This window comes from Impatiens glandulifera, unplaced genomic scaffold (assembly GCF_907164915.1).
Source record: "Impatiens glandulifera unplaced genomic scaffold, dImpGla2.1, whole genome shotgun sequence".
NCBI lineage: Eukaryota > Viridiplantae > Streptophyta > Magnoliopsida > Ericales > Balsaminaceae > Impatiens > Impatiens glandulifera.
The window spans coordinates 433,091-447,804 of record NW_025919139.1 but is presented as its reverse complement, the minus strand read 5'-3'; the positions used below and the strand labels follow the sequence as shown (position 1 = coordinate 447,804).

General features: G+C 38.7%; 1 protein-coding gene across 1 annotated transcript; it reads left to right on the top strand.

The window, feature by feature from the left end:
* The first annotated feature begins 4,697 nt into the window (after positions 1-4,697).
* On the top strand, positions 4,698-6,791 carry LOC124917559. Its single transcript, XM_047457956.1, has 5 exons — positions 4,698-4,969; positions 5,197-5,362; positions 5,440-5,531; positions 6,311-6,698; positions 6,759-6,791. The coding sequence occupies exons 1-5, from the start codon at positions 4,698-4,700 to the stop codon at positions 6,789-6,791; spliced, it is 951 nt and encodes a 316-aa protein (XP_047313912.1).
* The last annotated feature ends 7,923 nt before the right edge of the window (positions 6,792-14,714 follow it).

Genomic DNA, 14,714 nt, shown 5'->3' with positions numbered 1-14,714 from the left:
GTCCATGTAGAGTGGACTCCCCAATAGGCTTGAAAAGTGACTTAATGCTTCATGGTTATACATGTGGGGAGGGATGTTGCGCAATTGGAACCAGATTTGTGCAGTTTCTTTGGGATTACTGAAGAGGTTCATACCTTCTGCCCATTTTTCGAGTTTCATGCAATTCTTCCCAATAAATGTCTGCCCGTTGATTAGAATACTTTTGAGATTTGATCATTCTTTGAATTTTAGAAAGTACAAGTCATGAATATTTGATGTTACCTTTTCTAGACCATTTTCCCCCATTCTATCATTAGGTTTTTTTGGTTACTAAAAATGACATATTGTTTCTTCCGATGAAGTTTCCCACTATGACAATCTTCCATGACTTTACATAGTTTTCCTCAACTTCTTGGCGGTAATTTGAATTCAAATGGGGAATTGGTAATTTCAATATTTGGCTTAAATGTTCCAAGGAAAATCTTTCCCCATTCTTGAACTGGGTTGTCAGCTTTTGTTTCTCCTTTGTTCTTCTGCCCTGCATTCTGTTTTTGTAGTTTATTCTACTCGTTACACTGTTTTTGCCCTATTTTTGATCTTTACTTTGCTTTTACTCTGTTTTCTAATCCTTCCCTTGAGTTTTTTTTTTATATTCTTCAGCTTTCTTCCAGACCTGGTTTACATTCCAATTAGTGTTGTTCTTGATGAAGTAGACTATGGTTTTGGGGTATTTAGAGAGCTCTCTCAAAGTTTCAACAGACCAGCTCACAATAGTATCATACATCTCTTTTTTTGGAGACTCCAGTCTTGCAAGTAATGCAGGTTGAGCTTCTCTATGTACTGTTGGCTTTTCTCTTTGATTAAAATGATTTGGCATTTTTATTCAGTATCAATAATTTCGTTATCTGATTTCTAATCCATTTCAGGTTGTCCCTTTAATTAAAACTGACACTCCATTTCCTCGGGTCTGTTTCTTTACCCAATCATTTCGCTGCTATTTTCTGCATTTTTCCTGTTTTACCCTGATTTTCTGCATTTATTTTTTCTCTCTTTCAATTCTTTTTGGATTACTTTCCCCGCTTCTTCGTTTGAGTCAGGTATCTCAATAGTCTCAAGTTGAATTTGATTCCCATTGGAATCTGAGTTAATAACCTGTGCATTTTTATTTCCTAGACCAGTTTCATAAACTACTCAATCTTTTCTTAGAGCATGTCCTAGACAATTACAATCTAGGTTATCAACATGTATTCCACTAATAGTTATTGCTCTTGCTCACGTCAGTCTGATCTCCACCATTTCCTCCTGGCTTTGGAGATCCATGATTTTCAAGGAGGATATCCGTGAGATTCTTTCCCGAGCCTTTGTGGAGGTTAGTTGCATTCAAATTCTCTGTCTTAGGATCAAGGGAGCAGGTGTTGGATTCACCCATTACTCGATTAAGATAGTTGGTCGGGCTTGTACCAACTGTTGACAAAGAGGGAATTGCCCGTACTACTAAAGATATGCTGTTTGCAAAAGTCATATTTAAAGTGGCCGACATGGACGGATTCATGTCATCGAAGCTTTTAACAACTTTACAGTACACATAGGTTTGAAATTTGTAGAATTTCAAGGAAATTGACTTCCCGATGTACTATATGAGGAGATTTAGTAAATTTCTGCAAAAAGATGACCCTTCCATTCGAGAGATGAAATTGCGACGCACACGACACACAAATCGCACATATCGCATAGTTCGCACGACAGCTAACGGTGTGCGATTTCTTTGCGACTGCGACAGAGGGTTTCTTTAACGATGATTACGACCGCAACAATATTGTAGGCATATCGCGGCGCACACGGTACACTGATCGCACATATCGCACCTAATGACAATTAATATTTTTTATAATTATTTTGTGTAAGGCCTCTAAGCTTTATTTTGATTCATCCAAAAGCTTTAACAAGTATTCATGAGTGTTATTCAACTCACTATAAACTGTCATTTATGTTGTAATTCATGTTATAAATCAAGATTAAATTTTACACATCTGAGTTTGTATGTTGTTCAATATTTCTTAATTCTTTGATTTTTGATTTAGAATTGACACTAAAATTTTTTATGAGCTTTTTGCCGAAAATAATTCGAATAAATCAATCTACATTAAAAATTCCTAATTTTGAATTAATAATTCCTAATTTTGAATTCAAAATCTAAAAAAACAGACTTTTGTTCTTAACATCTAACTCATGAATAACGATTCCAAATGCTTCTAGATCATTTGTAAATGGTGTTAGAAACCTTTTAAGACCAATCCTGGTCGATTTGATGCAGGTTGGTTAAAAATAATTTTTTTTAGAAAAGCTTAAAAGTTTGAGTTCTTGATTTGATCAAAACTTGCAGCCAGTCTTCTTATCCAATTGGTTTTAACTCTAATAACCTGATGAAAGTTGTCTATAGCTCAAAATTTGAATGGAAACCTTTAATCAAAAAATGAATTTTTCCTATTTAAGATTCTACTTTTTGTTAGAGCTTTGTCCCGGTTGAATGACAACTTTAGAGCATGACCAATGCATTCTAACTAGGGAGATTAATGTCACGGCCCACTTAAGTTGGATGGAAAAATCAGCCCACAAAAGAGAATTATCTAGAAAGTTCTCTAGAATGTTCTAGAACTTCCTAGGTCTTTCTTTCCAAGGAATTCTCTAGAATTCTGTAGGAAGTCCTTAATGTAAATAGTTGAAAGATCTCTTTAGAATTCTCTAGGAGATGCTAAATGTAATTAAATATTAGAAGTCTCTAGAAAGACCTAGAATAAGGAGTATTTAGAATGATCTCCTCCCTTGTATATAAACAAGCCTTGGTCATTAAGCCAAGCACCACGTAATTGAATACAATCTTATTCTCCAAGCTCTCACTCTCACTCTAAAGTTTCCTTCTTGCATTTTCAGAAAGGTTGACTAGTTAGAATTGTGGCAATACTAACCTAGTATCGTACGGGTCGAGAAAAATCAAGCGTTCGAGATTTAGCCCGTGACAAGTGGTATCAGAGCAAGCGTTTCATGCTTCCGCATTCACGTTGCAAGAAATGGATTCAGGATCTAACGTCACAAAGGTTCTGACCGACAAACAAAAGGACAAGGCACCCAAGAGGGGAAGGTCCGTCAAGATAAATGCTTCCATGGATAGCCGGGTGACCAGACTAGAGGAATGCATGATCGAGCATTAGGAAGCTCTCGAAGTGTTCAACACGGTGGCCGATAAGGTGGCGGCATTGGACGAGGCAAGTGAAAAATTGGAGAATAAAGTGATGGGTATGATTAACAACTCGAATCGTGGCATTCGGGATGAAGTGATGGGAGTGATCTGAGGTTATGTTAATGCTATTCAGAATGAGGTACTCGCGATAGTCCAGGGAGAGCTCCAAATGATGAACGATGCCTTCAGGAGGGAGATGATAGGAAGGCTTGAAGCAATCGAAGGCCGGATTGGTGGAAATGGAGGGGAACTTCGAGGTGCGGCACCTCATCGGATTGATGTTCCAAAACCCACTCCATTCAAGGGTTCGAGAAATGCAAGGGAAGTTGAAGATTTCCTTTGGAACATGGAAATGTACTTCCGGACATCCAACATACTCGATGATCGAACTAAGTTGGATACAACACCTTTCTTTCTAGTAGACATGGTGCTTCTATGGTGGAGGAGGCGTGAAACAGACATTGAACGTGCCACATTACGAATGGAGACTTGGGAAGATTTCAAGGCCGAGTTCAAATGCCAATTTTTCCCAGAAAATGCGGATTTTGAAGCTCGGAAATGACTAAGTCAACTCGCGCACAACAAGTCCATCAATCAAGGAGTACGTGAAAGAGTTTCAAGAACTGATGCTCGAGTTTCCAAGTCTCACCGAACAGGAGGCCCTGTTCACATTCATCAACGTCCTGAAGACATGGGCACAACTAGAGCTCCAAAAGGCCAAAGTGCAGAATGTTTCCGAAGCCATTGCAGTCGTAGAAAGCCTGATCGAGCTAAAAGTGTCCACGAATAGGCCGAAGTCCAACAAGGAGAATAAGGAGAAAGGTGGGGGAGACCGCCCACCCAAGAAGTGGCATCCAAACAGCAACTTGGGGAAGCAAGCCGAGGAATCAGGTAAGCCAAGAGCTTGTCATATTTGTGGAGCTACTAACCATTTGAAATTTATGTTCCCGTTCAAAGGAAAGAAGGTTGCGGCTGTACAAGTGACCGAGCTAGCCGAAGAAGAAGAAGGGACTCAAATGGGATCTATAAAACTACTTAATGCGGTTAAGGCTAGTGTGGTAGAACCGGTCAAGGGAACAAAGAGGGGCTCAATGTTCATGGAGGCCTTGATTAGGGGAAAGCGCGTCAAAACACTAATAGACACGGGTGCCACTCACAACTTCATGCGCGAGGGAGTGGCCAAATCATTGGGTCTTAGCGTCAATCCAACAAAAGGAACCATCAAGTCCGTCAACACAACAGCCAAGCCGGTGGCCGGGGAGGCGAAGAGCGTACCAACTCAGATCGGAGACTTGAAGGGAGTGGTCTCTTTCACCATAGTCCCTATGGATGATTACGACATAGTGTTGGGACTGCGATGGTTCGACTAGGTACGTGCTTGTATTATCCTTACTCTAATTCTCTAATTATCTTGGACCACGAGAAGACTAGTTCCATACCAGAAAAGAAAGAATCAGAGAGGAAGAGCATGCTCTTGATGATGCAATTCAGCCGAGGTCTGAAACGTTGCAAAGAGACGTTTGCGGCTTTTCCCATGGTGGATGATGAGGATGAGCCCAAAAGAAAAGGGGAAATACCTAAGGAGGTCCAAGCGGTGCTGGAGGAGTTCAAAGATGTGATGCCCAACAAACTCCCAAGAAGATTACCACCAGAACGGAACGTGGACCACAAAATCGAGCTGATGATCGATGTTATGCCGCCATCTCGCACGCCCTATAGGATGACACAACCCGAGCTAAAGGAGCTACAAAGGTAGTTGAAGGAGTTGCTATATGCGGGCATGATCCAACTGTCCAAATCGCCCTATAGTGCCCTAGTGCTATTCTAGAAGAAACATGATGGGTCACTGAGGATGTGCGTAGACTATAGAGCACTCAACAAACTCACCATCCAGAACAAGTACCCGATACCTCTCATTGGTGAGTTGTTAGACCAACTTGGGAAGCCAAGTGGTTATCAAAGATAGACTTATGATCCAGTTATTGGCAAGTGAGAATTGCCAAGGGAGATGAGCCCAAGACCGCCATGGTAACCAGGTATGGATTGTACGAATTCCTTGTTATGCCTTTCGGCCTTACGAATGCCCTAGCCACGTTTTACACTCTCATGAACAATGTTTTCCACCCTTACTTAGATAAGTTTGTGGTAGTCTATCTCGATGACATAGTAGTATACTTACCCATGCTGCATGAGCACGTGAACATTTGAGATTGGTTTTCCAGGCCTTGCGCGAGAATGAGTTATACGCAAAGCTGGAAAAGTTCTCATTCTCCCAAGATGAGGTGATGTTCATGGGTCATCGTGTGAAGTTCAGGTGCATCATGATGGATTAAGCCAAGGTCAAGGCCATTCAAGAATGGGAGACGCCCAAAAATGTACCCCAACTTCGGTCTTTCCTTGGTTTGGCCAACTACTACCTGAAGTTTATAAAAGTGTACTCAAAGATTGCTGCACCTCTCACCGACCTTTTGAAAAAGGACCGATCATGGAGTTGGGATCATCGTGTCAAGTCCAGGTGTATCATGATGGATTAAGCCAAGGTCAAGGCCATTCAAGAATGGGAGCCGCCCAAAAATGTACCCCAACTTCGGTCATTCCTTAGTTTGGCCAACTACTACCGGAAGTTCATAAAAGGGTACTCAAATATTGCTGCACCTCTCACCGACCTTTTGAAAAAGGACCTATCATGGAGTTGGGATGAGCGGTGCATGCAGGCCTTCGAGGGGCTCAAGGTTGAAGTTACCAAACAACCTGTGCTAGCACTGCCGGACCACACTAAAAAGTACGAGGTCTAGACCGATGCATCTGATTTCTCCATTGGAGGTGTATTGATGCAAGAGGGTCACCCCATTGCATTCGAGAGCCGAAAGATGAACGACACAGAACAAAGATACACTTTCCACGGAAAGGAGATGACAACGGTCGTGCATTGCCTACGCACATGGAGGCATTACTTGCTCGGTAGCAAGTTCAAGGTCAGAACTGACAACATTGCCACCAGCTACTTCCAGACGCAATAGAAGCTGGCATCAAAACATGCTAGGTGGTAAGAATTTCTAGCGGAGTTCGACTACACATTGGAGTACAGGCCAGGGGTCACCAATCGTGTAGCCGATGCACTAAGTCGCAAGGCAGAACTGGCCGCCATAAGCCAACCCGAGACCAACCCGAGACCAACCCGAGGGAACGCATACGGGAAGGCCTGGAGAAAGATCCCAATGCGCATGACATGATGGAATTTGCTCGAAGTGGCAAGACCCTAAGGTTTTGGGTCGAAGACGGGTTGCTCCTTACGAAAGGGAAGCAGGTGTTCGTGCCCAAATGGGGAAGCCTGCGACGTGATGTTTTGAAGGAGTGTCACAATTCAAAATGGGCTGGACACCCCGGAATGCATCGCACTATGGCACTCATGGATAAACACAGAGATTTTCTCATTTTATTCCTGTTTCATTTCCTTCAACCACTTTTCTGGTCATTCAAGGTTGAGATTAATTGAAAAGTGTTCTATGAACGTTGCATCCAGTTCTTCTTTGCTCTGTAGATAGATTATCTTTTGCTGGCTATACCAGCGTAGAGCAACATCATCAAGATACTAAGGGAATAAGTGGAGAATAGTTGATTCTCTAAGTTGCAATGAGATCGTTCGACATCTTTCATAGCGTCTTTCCAGTCAAGATGTTCTTCAATGCTTTTGACCTTAGCTAACTTGTTTAGTTGGTATTACATTTATACCTACACGGCTTGAACTTGAGCCATCTGGAGTTCATATTCCATTAGCGGTAGTTGATCAGCCACTAGAACTTGTTTTTTCCTATGTTCCTAGGGGGTTGATTACCTTCTTATGTCGTACCCGTGTAGTTTGGTCGATATCCTCTTTGAAGTCTTTGTAGAGAGAGATTTCTTCTTGAGATTACTGACCAATAAGACAGGTTTTAATGTAGGTGAACATAACCGGGATTATGTGGTTAGGAGATCAAGGAGAAGGGGGTATGTTTTGGGATGTAGACGAAATTTGCTGATTTGCTAAAAGAAGTTGTGATCAACGCGATTTGCTCCATTATATGCTGCAAAGCCTCTGTTTCATTTTCCTAAACGACCTCATATTATTGGAGGATGTGATTCAAGTACTTCATTCCCTTTAATAGGATATTCATTTGGAGGCGTAATAATATTTTTGAGATATCCTGCATAGGCCACATGGTCGATTGACATATCCACATCGAAGACAACTTCAATGAAGTTGTAGCCGAAATTCTTGAGTAGGCTATGAGTGTAATAATAAGTAATCCATTCCAAACCCATAAGAATGATCAATGACTTGACATCTATCATGAAAGTCATCTTCTTAATGAGGTACCATGGAAGAATGTCCCAGACTTCGTCATTCCTCTATACCGGAGGTCCATGCAAAACTTCCTTCATTCTTCGATACTAAATAGAAGGGGACATGATGCCATCAGGAAATACAGGTGGTGATTGCTTAAGCTTGTCAAGCAGCCAGATGTAGAGAATTAAGGGAGCCCCTTTTTCTCATGGTGGAAGATAAACATGAGCTGTTCAGGCCCATTAGTGTTACTTCTAGAATAACACTAGAGAGATCTTTATTGCCTCTTCTCATTTGGTGTGCTACCTCAATGATTCTTTAGGAGTTTTTACCATTTGCTGGTGTTAGAAAAAATGAGCTAGTAGGATTGATATCATTTTTAGGGATTATCCTTGAGTTAGAGGAATCTCTCCATTTCTTATTTTCATCTTAGTCTAAGTTTGGAAATCGATGTACGTCCTTGCGAGGATAGCATCAGATGTGACTTTGGAGTATTTATACTCCTCTTGTAAGAGCTTTCCACAAATGGCCTCAAATATAACACATTTTTGCTGTTCGTCATGAGGATAGCTTGGAATTCCTCTATGATTGGACAAATAGACCTTTCCCCGAGGAAATAAGCCAGTTTAACAGGAATCCATCTTCGTTACGTTTCCATCATGAATGTTGAATTTACTTTGAAATTTATGAACCTCATGATATGAATGAGGCCATAAGATCGATATTTCCACTCATTTGTGTGAAATTTATCAATCCTTGGAAGTAGTGCGACATCCGTCATCATGGACATCGTCTATGATTGAAAATTTCAAACATTTACAAACATGCGTTTGTTTTAAAAAGGAATGAACATGTTCAAAATGCTCTCTTAGACTATACATAAATACAGATAATACATATATAGTAGTCACATAAGGGGTTGTAGTGACGAGGACTTTTGGTTGTCTAAGCACAACAAACAACTGGCTGGGTTATAGTAACCAAACTTTTTTGTTCTAAGGGTGGAATGATAAGAGTGTTTCATTCACCGATAGTGGAGGGGGTAAACCCCCGCCATAAACCAGGGAATATCTACTCAATTGAGAATTTTCCCCACCTCCACAATGCCTGAGTCCTATTGGACAACTCATTGCCAAATGGTGGGGTCAGTCTCGAGTATTCTAGTTTTTCCTCTCGCAACATCAATCGGTTTATAACAAGTTTTCATTCCACATTGATAATCTTTGCAAATAGGTGTAGAAGTACCGATCTCGATCAAGAACTTCTTTGCAAAAATAGTGTGATGTACCTTTACACATAAAGGATCTAAAATAGGGATAAAACCATACGTCTTTTAAGGTGTTGTACCTTTTAAGACAAACCTATTAAGTGTTTGAAAACGTGAGACAAATATTTCAAAAAGCCAAGTTTATATTTTCTATTAAAACATTTAATCCCCATCAGAGTCGCTAGAAAGCTGTAACCCTCAGAAAGACCCCTTTAATCGGGTTCCATGGAAAACTTGATGTTCTAGAAATTCAACCTCAGTTTACATGTTATAAATTTTCTTTTTAAATAGAACATTATTTTTAAAAGATGTCGCTGATTCTTGACAACTTTTAAAAACTAATTAATCCGGGGGTTTATCAAACTATAATTTGATTTAAAAATCCATTAGTTTAAATTAATTAAACATAATTAATTTAAGAGATTATTTAGTTTGAAATAGAGTCTCCAATTGATTGTTTTCAAAAAATCAATAAAAGTTGGCATACGTATACAAACTTATTGACCAAAGTTTTTTTTTAGTTCGTAGTTTGGTGTTACTCGGGAAAGGGCCTTCGTACTTTGTCTTCCGTACCCATTTTAAAAACGGTCTCTATTTATAAAGTTGGCTTTTTGAAAATTAGTTGTATAACATTTGTGTTTCAACCAATTATTCTTCTGGTTCTAGTCATATTTCTAGGTTTTAGCATTATTTAAAATATTGAAACAGACAATATTTAAATGTTGATACATGTTGCGTATGATAACTAGGGTGGAAATACATGAAGAATATTAATCATTTTTAAAGTCATTAAGATTTAGAAATAAACACTAAATGAGCCTTTATTGAAATATTTTTGTGAAAATATCCTAAAATATTTAAATGTATTTTCTAATTTTTCGGGATTTTTAGAAAATGATTTGGAGTCCCAAAATTATAAAAACAATTTTGGATTTTTTAAAAGTGGAACCAAACAGGCCTTAAGACCAGAGTCCTAAGGTTTGGGTTCGTTTTTATCGGTCCGGGTCTAGAGATCCTTGGTTAGGGCTCGGGAGCTTTTGGTCTAAGTGCCGGAGTCCCTTGGTCAGGATGCTAAGGATCTCGGTCCTTGGCTGGGATTACCAGTCTAGGTGTAAAAACTTATCGGTCCTGGACTATCCTGGGACTAGGTCTCTCGGTCGAGGTGTATAATCTTCTCGGTTAGAGGCTAGATCTAGACTAAGTCCTTCGGTCTTGGGTTAGGGATACTTGGTCCCAATGCCTAGGAGTCTTGATCCTTAGGTTATAACTCTCGGTCCTAGGTCTAGGATTCTTGGTCATATGGTTGGAACTCTCGGTCCTAGAGTTAAGGATAATCAGTCCCAATGTCTAGGAGTCTTAGTCCTAGGGTTTGGGATTCTCGGTCTCATGGCTAGAACTCTTAGTCTTAAGTCTAGGAGTCTTGGTCCTAGGGTTAGAACTCTCGGTCCTAGGTCTAGGAGTCTAGGTCCTAGGGTTAGAACTTTTGGTCACAAGTCTCGGTCCTAGCTCAAGAACACCGGTCCTTGGTCTCGGCCCAAGAACACTGGTCTTAGGTCTCGGTCCTAGCACAATTTTCTCGATCCTTGGTCTCAGTCTGGATCGAGGATTCTCGGTCGGATCTCTCGGTCCTAGGCTAACAGGCCTCGGTCCTCAAGAACATAAAACTCCATTTTTTAAATTCATTTTTAGCTATGATTCATTGATCCAAGAGCTTGGGTAGCTTCACAAAGCTCTTAGGAACATGTTGATCATCATCTCAAAGTATCAATTGACCTAGATGATGATCAATTTGTTCAAAACAATTTCTGATTAATATTTGAGTTTTTAATTTAAAAGCTGTTTTGAAGTGAAAGGAGTTATCCAATAGCTTCTTTATATCACATATACTTGATTGGTAACAAAACAAGAACAATGGCTGCTCGTGTTGACCAATTTAAGAACTCAAAATTTTTATTTTATTTTAAAATTTTTTATTTTGATCAAACATGACCGGGATGGATCAAATATTATTCAAATAGTTGCCCAACATGTTTACAAATATGTTAGGAAGCTTTCTGGACTATAATTCAACATAATTAACCCAAGAACAACAAACCTGTTTTTTTGATTTTTTAAAATTAAAATTTTATTTTTGTTATTTAGATCAATTGATTAGTTCTATCATATCCAGATAGTTCCTAAATGATCCCATGAATGATTTCCATCCACAAGACACTATGAACAACAATCATACAAACTTTTACAATTTGAATTATAATAATTTCAAATTCAAACTATAAATATGAATTAGATGGTGATTGTAATCATAACAAGGATTGAAGAACACTCCTTAGACCTTAGGAAAGCTGTTGGGATGCATGGACCCAAGCTTTAAGGTCTTAAATGGATTTTCAAAAAATCTAGAAGCTTTGTGCTTCAATGACGGATTTCTGAAATCTTCCAATTTGAAAGTGGAGATTGGATTCTCTACCTTCATAATTACTTAGGGAAGATTTTTATAGCATTCCTAAGTCGGTTGATAACTTATGGTGCCTGAATCGGCCAAAAGTCATTAATGGCATTATACTGTTCTTGGCTGAAGTCGCTAGAAAAGGGATGATTCATTCCTATTTTTGTAGGGAGAATGATCATCATCGTAGGGTGATCATTCTAGGCTTTAAATGAGACAAAATGGTGGAATAACGAGAGAGTTCCATTTTGATTTGAAGATCAAAGGCGGGCTATTTTTATCCAGTTTGACGTTGCGTTGGAGAAGATGGTAGTGCATGAAACGATGTCATTTCATGTGCTTTAACGTGTTCCGTCTGCATTCCGTTGGTGATTGAGCAATCCGTTAGCGCCTCAGGACCAAGTCCCGGATGCGCCTGTGTCCCGGATGCGCACGTCTTCGGTTGCATTGGGCTGTGTGGAAGCGTCTGGTGCGTTGGATGAAAATCCAATGCTGATCCAATGCGCGCGGTTGCTGCTGTAATTCTTTCCACCCGATTACAGATTTAATTTTATTTTAAAACCTTAAGGGTTTGTTTGAAATTAATTTTTCTTTTACTCGTCTGATTTTAATTTTGATCTTTTTAAATACACAAGATATTAAAATAAATATGACAAATATTTTACTTTTTTTTATTTTTATATTTTTAGGATTTAAATACATAATTCTTTTTAGATGAAATGGATACAACAATTCATCATAATTATTTTTTTTTTAATTTTTCTAAAATTATTTTGAGATGTTATGGGTCAACATTTATTCCAAATAATTTTATTTTTTTATTTTGTCTTTAACCCTTAATTAATTTAATTAATTAACACAATAATTAACCATAATTAATTATTTTAAATAGGTTTTTAGCCATTAGGTTAATTATTTTGATTTTATTTATTTAAAAATAATTATTTTATTATTACAAATTGGAGTGTAGATTTTTAGTACTTACAAGTACGTTTAGTCTCCCTTTTATTATAATGATGCACAAAATATGACATTTCCCTAGCTTGGGGTTAAGCCCAAATACCAATGGCATGCCATCATTCCTACAATCATGTTGTAACATGGATCGCCACAGTTTTGGATATGTTCCTATATGATTCGATGAAATCCGCAAGGAAAGGATATCCAAACGATGCATAGATGTTCCGCTAACCTTGAATGGACAGTTAATCCGCGAGGGACAAAGCACCCTATACTTTGACTTCCCCAAAGCCTTTACTAACCCAAATTTACAAAGATATTTTCCAAGTCTCGAAATCTTTTCAGACTGTCTTCATAATCCTAACCCTTATATTTTTATGATTAAGAAAAGAACGAACTATTGATGCAATGCCTTGGAAAACTTGGCACAAATTCCCAAGACAGTTGATCCAGCTCTAGAAGCCAACTTTTTCGGTCTTCAAGGAACCGATTCCCTTTCATCAGTCGATACTTTAATCGACGAAGATAGAACTCTTTCTCCTCTCATTTGTAGAGAGATGTAAAATACTGTACATTGTAAGAAATCTGAGAACAATGATCTTGTTGTATCATCTTTTCTTACATGTAATAAACCCCTCCATGTATCATCAGAAGTTGACTTCGAATGTATGAGTAGAAATGATCTTCCTTTTACTCTGATTTAAACTTTGATACCAAACATTTCTTAAAAACTGAGGACGATATTGTCTCCTCAGCGGAAAAGACAATTAAAATCAATTTAAACACGACCGACGATCCTCAAATTGTACTAATCGACCAAAGTTGTATACTCGCAAGAATGTCTAGAGTTAGTTGAGTTATTAAAAGCCAACAGAGACGTCTCCGCCTATTCATACAAGGATATGTTAGGAATTGGTCCAAAGATCACACCATCACATTCCTCTATATCCAGATGTTAAGCCACTAAAGCAAAAGCTCAAACAGATGAAAAAGGAAGTCGTGACCAAAATCTGAGAAGAAGTCCTAAAGCAATTAGAAGTTGGATTTCTCGGGGTAGTGGAATATCCTACCTGGATAGCTAACGTAGTTCCCGTTCTAAATAAAAATAGGAAGATACATGTGTGCGTAGATTATTAGGATCTGAATAAGGCCAACCCTAAGGATCACTTCCCGCTAGGACACATCAACATATTGGTCGACCATGCTGCCGATCATGAACTATTATCATTCTTGGACGGATTTTTAAGATACAACCAAATCCTAAGATCCCCACAAGATAAGGAAAAGATCACGTTTATAACATAAGTATGAACCTTTTGTTATCGGGTCATGCCTTTCGGTCTTAAGAATGTGGGAGCCACCTATCAAAGGGCAGGCACAATAATCTTTAATGACATGATCCACAAAGTAGTGGAAGTATTTGTCGACGACAAAATTGTCAAATCAAAGGATCGTGAAAGACATGTCATAAACCTCGAAAAATTCCTGCAACGAATCAGGAAATATCAGCTACGACTCAACCTGAAGAAATGTACCTTTAGAGTCATAAATGGTAAAATGTTAGGCTTCTTAATCACATAGAGGGAAATAGAATCCGATCCTTCTAAAATAGAAATAATCACAACTAAGTTGGTCCTTCGAAACGAAAGAGAGGTCCTAGGTTTTTTAGGAAAATTAGTCTACTGAAGAAAGCCCAAATATTTGTATCGGATGAAAAATGTCAACAAGCATTTGAAAAAATAAAGGAATACTTAAAATCCCATCCTATACTCATGTCTTTTAAAACCGACATTCATGTCATTTAATATAACAAACACAACCATGGGAAGTCTATTGGCTTAAGAAAATGAGGACAAACTCGAAACAAATGTGTACTACATCATTAAAAGGATGATTGGTGAACTTAATTACACTCTATATAAGAAAATATATTGGGCATTAACATGAGTCACCAAAAGGTTGAGACACTACATGCAAGCCCACCCCATCAAGTTGGTTTTAAGACTTGATCCGATCCACTTCATGTTCCAACGAAGCCTTCTATCACCTAGGCTAGCCAAATGGAGGATGATGTTATCCGAATATGACAAAGATTATACAATATATAAGTCTATCAAAGTAAGCATTGTTACAAACTTTATCGTTGACCAATCCATCATTGTTGAGTCAGAAGACGAACTCGCATTCCCCGACAAGGGAATTATGAGTATTACAACAGACACATGGAAACTAATATTTGATGGAGCTTTCTGAAAGTAGGGTTATAGAATTGGGATTTTACCGTTGACCTGAAAGGGATGTATAACCTAACATCCATAAAACTCAAATATCCCATCACCAATAACTAGGCCGAATACGAGGCATGCCTCTTGAGTCTCAAATTGTCATATGTAAAATGGGCAACCAACCTAGAAGTCATTGGTGACTCTAACTTGGTTATATCCCAAGCCAATGGCACATGTCAAGTCAAAGGGGAAAATTTGAAACCCTACCACGC